Source organism: Miniopterus schreibersii (genome assembly GCF_964146895.1).
Source record: "Miniopterus schreibersii genome assembly, chromosome: 2".
Lineage (NCBI taxonomy): Eukaryota > Metazoa > Chordata > Mammalia > Chiroptera > Miniopteridae > Miniopterus > Miniopterus schreibersii.
In genome coordinates, this window is record NC_138102.1 from 140,663,303 (window position 1) to 140,670,965 (window position 7,663).

Genomic DNA, 7,663 nt, shown 5'->3' on the forward strand with positions numbered 1-7,663 from the left:
AGCTCGCCCACTCTACCTCTTTAGCTCTCGTTCTTCATCCCTGTGCCCTCCAGCAAGGCCTGCAGTGTTCAGCCTGGCTCTGGGGATCCTGAGATCGTGGGAGGAGAGAGGGTACTGGGTTGTGTCCAGGCAAAGTGCTGTGTTGGATCTCACTTTATCTTGTACCTACAGACCCAGAGGGAAGACTGCCAGTGTGTGTGTGTGAGTGTGTGTGTTCATTCCACAAATATTTACCTAGCCCCTCTTGGCACTGCACCAATATAACAGTAACTGCGGAGAGACTAGGCAAATGGTTGACCTCAGGTTCAAGGATTCAGAACCCAGGTTTCCTGTCCTCCAGCCTTGGGCAGACCTTCACAGTCGCTCAAATTGGAAAGAAGAACAGAGGATGTCAGCTGCTCACAGGAGACCCAGATGGCAGGGATGGCTGTCCTGCTGTGCTTCTCAGTCCTTGCATTGATTTCCCACAGGCGGGAAGGAGACACGACTCAGGAGTCAGGGTTGCAGTGGCTGGGTGATCCCTGGCCAGTGTCTGTTACAGGAAACTAGTGCAAGGCCACCGGGTGCCTGCGTTTCACATTCACCGAAGTGCTCTTCCGTGGGTTTCTGGGGTGGTGCCGGAATGGGCTCCCGGGTGGGAGTAGCTCTCTGCTGCCCCCACCTGAGTCGGGCTGTAGGTGGCAGGTATCGGGTTAGGCCCGGCCTCCTCAGGGCCTGGCCACTCAGGTACGAGGCCCATCCCCCTCCCTGGGGCTGGGCCCTCTTTTATAAAGGGCCATGCTGACCCCCACTTACAAACAGCTTTTGGCTCCTTCTCGAGTCTCTGTTGGTTCAGCCTCCTCGCCTCCACTCCAGCCTCCAGCATGTCCACAAGGGTGACCCAGAAGACCTACAAGGTGTCCACCTCTGGCCCCCGGGCCTTCAGCAGCCGCTCGTACTCGAGTGGGCCCGGCACCCGCATCAGCTCCTCGTCTTTTTCCCGGGTGGGCAGCGGCTACCGGGTCGGCCTGGGCACCAACATGAGTCTGGCCGGGGGTTACGGCGGGGCTGGGAACATGGGGAGCATCACGGCTGTCCAAGTGAACCAGAGCCTGCTGAGCCCCTTGAAGCTGGAGGTGGACCCCAACATCCAGGCGGTGCGCAACCAGGAGAAGGAGCAGATTAAGACCCTCAACAACAAGTTTGCTTCCTTCATCGACAAGGTGAGGGCTCTGCCTGTGAGCCTCGCTGTGCCTGGGCTCGGACGGGGGTCGCTCCCTTTCTCTCGGCCGCCCTGCCCGTGGGCATACCTCCAGGCCCCTCTGGCATCCTGCTGGGCCCTGTCCGCCCTGGCAACCCTTTCTTCCAACCTGTGACTCACTCCTCCCATGCTCTTGGTTCCGGCTGGTGCAGGGATGGGGAGGGGGTCCGGGCAGCTTCTGATTCCAAATCTTGGGGCTTCTTTTCTCCCTCACCCATCGCACCCCAACCCAAGTTCTGACCGTGGGTAAAGCTTTCAGCCTGGAAAAGTCCCAGCTGTTTAGCTGTGGGGTGGGAGGGGCGCCTCTCCTCCAGGTGCACCCTTCTCCGCCAGCACTGCCCAGCAGCTTCCCAAAGGGGCCCCCGGGCTTTTTTCTAAAATTGGGAGCTGGATAGGATTTTGGGGAGAAGGAACTGGCGTCGTGGTCTAAAGAGACAAATATTGATGGAAGCCTCTGGCGTCCCAAGGTCTGAGTGCGGGGGGCACCGGGATGAGTCATACTTGGCCCCTGCCCTGGAGCCTGCGGTGGGCGGGGCCGGGCGGGGCCGAGACCCGCCCCCACCGCGGGGTGAGGGGCCCGGCCCGCCGTCGACGGGACTCGCGGCTCCACCTGGGGAGCCCTCCGCGCCTGGGGTTGGGAGGGGCGGGCTGGGCGGGGGGGCGACGCCAGGGGTTGGCTTGAGGAAAGCCCATCCGGGATTCAAAGTCTCCGGGCGTTGGACACCCCGCCCAGGTTTCACGTCCTGTTAAACCGTAGGGTTTATGGCTTTAGATAACGCGTCTGTCCACCAACGCCCCTCTCCCCGCTCGGCCCTTGTCCCCTCTCTCTTCCCTCTCAGCCTCCGCCCCAACGGCCCGGCTCCACCGTCCCCGGGGCGAGGCCAGGCCGCGTTTTGCAGCCTCGGGGGCCCGCTCCCTCCGGGAGCCCGGGGGCCTCAGCGGGCGGGAAGACTGGGCCCCTCCCAGCTGCCTGGCTCCTGGGAGGCATTCTGGGAACGGAAGGCGGGAAATCCTGGGGCAGATTAGCATCTCGAGGGATTGGACTCCCCCAGGAAGCTCCAACTCCCTTGTTCTTTGGGGAGGGCTTCTTAGTTCCCCCTAGTTCTAAGCACCCTTGACATTGCTTCTTGACTGCGTCCTACTAGCTCTTGAGTCCTCCCCCGAGTAGTTAAACACAGGCTCTGAGTCCCGATTCCTGGTGCCCATTGCTCCACCCTTTCCTTTGATGGGCTCGCTTGCTGAATCCGATTTCCTCATCTATAAAATGGGCACTATAATCCCTAAATCAGGGGTTTTGCCTATTCAAGCATGTAATGAAGGTAAAGAGTTCAGCAGTCCATGGCCAAATGTTATAATCACTTATTTTTCATAATTTTGGGGCAGAATGACCTGGGGAAGAAAGGGACTTACAGAAGGGGCTTTAGGCCAGACCCTGAAGTCAACCTTCTTTTCTAAGTCCCTCCCAATTAAAAAAAAGTGGCAACTTGGGGTTGATTACGGAAAATAAATTCCTCTTCTTGGAACCGGTCTGTTATTTTTTAAACATTTTCCCTTCTGACATGCCTCGATTTCATCCTGAAATCTGGATTTCCTTGTGCCCAAGGAACCCAGGACGTTTGTGTTTGGGGCAGAGAGGGTTGTGGTTTCCGGGGTGTGGTAGGGTGGGGGTAGGGTGGGGGTAGGGCAGCAGGGAGTCTTTCATTTGCAGACTGATCTGGCTAGTCCTTTGTCTTTTCCCTGGACACAAGTGACTTTTACACGGATGGGACTCCTGAAAGAACCTGCCTGAGCTCCTCTAGGCCATTGCAGGGTTGAGGACCCCTGGGCTCTGAGAGGGGGAGCAACTTAAGGTTATGCAAGCCAGGTTAGTAGCAGTGTTTGGCCAAAATCCAGGTCTTCTGGCCACTGCTCTCTAGGCCCTAAGGCCTACATTTCCCTATAAACTGTAGAAGTTCCTCAAAGCCACTCCAAATAATAATGATGATGATAATAGTAGATAATAGAACAATCTACATTTTCTTTTTCAGTTTTATATAAAGTGTTAACACTTGTCTATTTTTACTGATCTGTAATACATAATCTAAATCAAGAAGACCTATTTGTTCTGCAAAACAGTTTCAACATGATTCTCCTAGCTGTCTCCTTCCAACCATGCACCCTTATGTCCCCGCCCCCAGAGTCAGAAGGACATGGCTCCCTACCCCACTGACCACGCTGTCTCTGTTACGTCATAGCTAACTAGCTTCCTGGGTTTCGGAGACCCACTGTTTGGGGAGTGGACAACACTCCTTGCTTCCCCCCCAAGTCCTTGCCCGATGTGGACCTTTTCATTCCCTCCTCCCTCATGCAGGTGCGGAGCCTGGAGCAGCAAAATAAGATTCTGGAGACCAAATGGAACCTCCTGCAGCAGCAGAAGACAACTCGCAGTAACATGGACAACATGTTTGAGAGCTACATCAACAACCTTCGGCGGCAGTTGGACACGCTGGCCCAGGAGAAACTGAGGCTGGAGGCAGAGTTTGGCAACATGCAGGGGCTGGTGGAGGACTTGAAGAATAAGTGAGCTGCTCCCCTCTGCACTACTATCTGCTCAAATGAAGCCATCCTGTTCTGTCCTACCCCGGGGGACCAGAGGCCTAAGACCCCATGGCCCTCCGCTTGTTGGACAATGTGGTCTTATATAATTACTATGACCATGTGACCAGGTTTTCTCAGGAGAGTCAAGTTTACACCCATTGTCCTGGCATAATTGTTAGTAGCTCTTACCTCTTTTTAGTCTCAGAATTATCCAGATTTGGACAACAAATTATATGTTAATATTTGCATAGCAGACCTTGGAAAGATGGGTAGCCAACAGGCCCCTGATATGTCTTTATTGCCCTGGTCCTTTTTTATTCTTTACCCCTGATTTTCAGCACAACCTGGAAAGTTCTGGCCAAGGTCTCATGCCAGTCCCTGTTGCTAAGCCTCCTAATATGCCTACTATGCCCAATCCAATGAATATTCATGGATCTGGAGAGAGGTTTCCTGCTCCAGGCCTCCCCACTGGCTGATGAGCAGAAGGACCAGGCCAGCCCTCTGATCTTGTATTTCCATGAACTGAATTTTCTAGACAGCCTTGCCCCCTCGAAAGACTCAGGGCAACCTCCCCTCTGCCTTCATCCTTTGATTCTAAGTCTTCCCTACCAGGTATGAGGATGAGATCAACAAGCGCACAGAGATGGAGAATGAATTTGTTCTCATCAAGAAGGTGAGGGAGTTCCCCATCCACACTAGACACTGGAGGCCGGGTCTTAGAGGCTCGGCCTCAGGCTTTCTGGGTTCTGACCCCAAATGATTCTAAGTAATGGGCCAACATTTGGGTGCTTCCTAGATATATAGCATGGAAAGGTAGGCAAGAACAGGGAGGTAAGGGGGTGCATTTGGACGGAACTCTGGGCATCGATGTTGAGACGTCGAAATGGAGCAGTAGAAAAATGGAGCACTAGAATGGAAGTCTAGCCATAGAAGGCTTCCTGAAGGGGGGGGGGGGGGGAGCCTTCCTGAAGGCTTCTTGCAGAAAATTGAGTAAAGGTGTTTGGGCTGGGAATGCAGGTCTGATGGGGCAGAGGCTGGACTGGAGGATGAGGCCACAAAGTGAGGTGGAGAAGGCACTAGCTAGAAGGTTCTAAGTCCAGGCTATTGGGTGCTCCTGGATTGGGCTCCAGTGTGGGCACTCAGCTCAGGGGTCCCCTCCACAACACCCCCCAGGATGTGGATGAAGCTTACATGAACAAGGTGGAGTTGGAGTCCCGCCTGGAAGGGCTGACCGATGAGATCAACTTCTACAGGCAGCTGTATGAAGAGGTACGTTCTTGTTCCCCCAGCCTCATCAGAGGCTCCTCCCGGCCCCCGGTGCACCGAGAGACAAGCGCCCGCCTCTGAATAATTACAGCTATTGATATTAACTCAGTATCGACGTTCTCTAGTTCTGTCCCCCTGCGTGAGGGAGGGTTGATTACCCCATTTCACAGATCAGAAAATAACTGCAGAGAACAGAAGTAGCCTGTCCGAGATCATCATACACAGAATGGTGACCCACTGGCAACTTGGGCCTGCTCTGTCTCAGAGCCTTTGTTTTGAGTCTTTGGGCTCTGGGAGTCCGCTGTAGGCTCAGTATCAGTAGCAGATATCATGGAAGGGCCCTGCCCTTTTGGTTACTCCCCCAAAGCCAGTTTTTCTTTTTCCTGGCCTTATTTCATCCTTACGTCCCTCCAGGTTCCAGGTCTTTGACCTATTTTGCTTCTTCAGGAACTTTGCCCTCTCCCAGGTCCTCAGGACCACCTGTTCCTCTCCTCTCTTGTTGTTCCCCTAGCTTGTCCCCTAAGGAAGGCCCTTCTGCGAAAGGGGGCTCCTTGTGTGCAAGGACAGGGCCTGAGTCACCCCCTCCCCTCTCTACCATAGGAGATTCATGAACTGCAGTCCCAGATCTCCGACACATCTGTGGTCCTGTCCATGGATAACAACCGCTCCCTGGACCTGGACGGCATCATCGCTGAGGTCAAGGCCCAATACGAGGAGATCGCCAACCGCAGCAGGGCTGAGGCTGAGACCATGTACAAGATTAAGGTGAAGAGCAGGGTCACTAGGCTGCCCCTCCTTTTCTGGCTGGTTCTGTGCCCCAGTTCATGAGCAGGGAGCAGGGTTCCAGATGCCACTCTGCATGCTATGAGCTGGGACTGCCGGGTGGGTGCTGGGGAAACTGGGATGCCCCTGTGCCCAGAGGTCTGGAGGAAGGCCTTCAGTGTGCATGTGGTGGGGTGCGGGGCGGGGCAGAGGGAGATGACCTGGGCTCCGGTGACTTGGCTGAGAGGGCACTCACCCTTGGATTGAGGGCACCTTGGGTTCCAGAGGCTTCTCAAACCTCCTTCCTCATGGCACCCCCACAGTACGAGGAGCTGCAGACATTGGCTGGGAAGCATGGGGATGACCTGCGCCGCACGAAGACTGAGATTTCTGAGATGAACCGGAACATCAGCCGATTCCAGGCTGAGATCGAGGGCCTCAAAGGCCAGAGGGCTTCCCTGGAGGCCGCCATCGCTGATGCCGAGCAGCGTGGGGAGCTGGCCATCAAGGACGCTCAGGCCAAGGTGGCTGAGCTGGAAGCTGCTCTGAGAAACGCCAAGCAGGACATGGCCCGGCAGCTGCGGGAGTACCAGGAGCTCATGAACGTCAAGCTGGCTCTGGACGTGGAGATCGCCACCTACAGGAAGCTGCTGGAGGGCGAAGAGAACCGGTGGGTGTGGGGGTATTTGACTGGCCCTGGTACCCTATCCTTGGGACCTGGGGCGGGGAGGGGTGGGTTCTGTTGTCCTGGGACAGGGCCCAGAGTTGGTCCTGACATGCATGTGTCCTTCGGTACAGGCTGGAGTCTGGGATGCAGAACATGAGTATCCACACCAAGACCACCAGCGGCTACTCAGGTGAGTGTCCCTACTCTGGGGGACAGGGCAGCAGGGCAGGGCCTTTTTACAAAGCCCCTATGCATTTCCCTCTTGTACAGCTGAGAAAGCTGGGCCCAATTAACTGTCTTTTCCAGAGTCGCATAGTTAATATCAAAGCTCTGTCCCACCCTGTTCCTGGTATCCCCTACAGTCCTAGACTAGTGAACCAGGGCAGCTCCCCATCCCCAGGGACTGGAGGGAGAAGGGGGTGTTGGAGCCTAATGTGTGCAGGGCTCCTGTGCTCATGTGGCTGCCTCTCCCTCACCAGGTATGCTGAGCCCATCTTACGGGAACCTCAACTATGGCATGGGCTTCCAGGCCAGTTTGGGCTCTGGCGGGAGCTCTGGCTCCTTCAGCCGCACCAGCTCCTCCAAGACAGTGGTTGTGAAGAAGATTGAGACCCGTGATGGGAAGCTTGTGTCTGAATCATCTGATGTCCTGCCTAAGTGAATGACTACTGCTGTCCCTCCTGTCCTCCAAGCCTGCGGGAAAGGAGCTGCTGTGCAGGGGAGCGGCGGGCACAGGAGACCCGCCTGAGGCTCAGCCTCAGTCCTCAGCTTCCCCTTGGGGTGGGAGAGTTTACTGCCAGGGGGACTACCTTTTTCCTATGTCCACAACATAAAAGCCAAAACAAGTGTTTTTTTTTCCAAAATAAAATCTCAGCTGGCTCAGCCAACACTGCTTGCTGTATGTGGAACCCTTGTCCACGGGATGGGAGAGAGATGGTCAGGAGGCATGTCCCTGGCATCAGGGGTTGGGTGGAGGTGGAGGGGCACTGGGAGGAAAATCTCACTTTCACCTGTTCCCAGAGAGACTTCTTGGCTGAAAGCTAGTTAAGGTCTTGGTCATTAAAAGTGCTCTCAAATACCTCATTTCATTTTATCTGTGCAGCAAACCCTGGAAGTAGGCAGAGCAGGTTTCAGATGGTATCAGTAGTTTA

General features: G+C 55.2%; 1 protein-coding gene across 1 annotated transcript; it reads left to right on the forward strand.

Annotated features, from left to right (window-relative positions):
• The first annotated feature begins 754 nt into the window (after nucleotides 1-754).
• Nucleotides 755-7,401, forward strand: KRT8 (keratin 8). The gene is made up of 8 exons (XM_081126576.1): nucleotides 755-1,202; nucleotides 3,591-3,799; nucleotides 4,430-4,490; nucleotides 4,991-5,086; nucleotides 5,684-5,848; nucleotides 6,169-6,515; nucleotides 6,644-6,702; nucleotides 6,992-7,401. Exons 1-8 carry the CDS (start codon nucleotides 864-866, stop codon nucleotides 7,171-7,173), a joined length of 1,458 nt encoding a protein of 485 aa, XP_080982702.1. The 5' UTR covers nucleotides 755-863; the 3' UTR covers nucleotides 7,174-7,401.
• The last annotated feature ends 262 nt before the right edge of the window (nucleotides 7,402-7,663 follow it).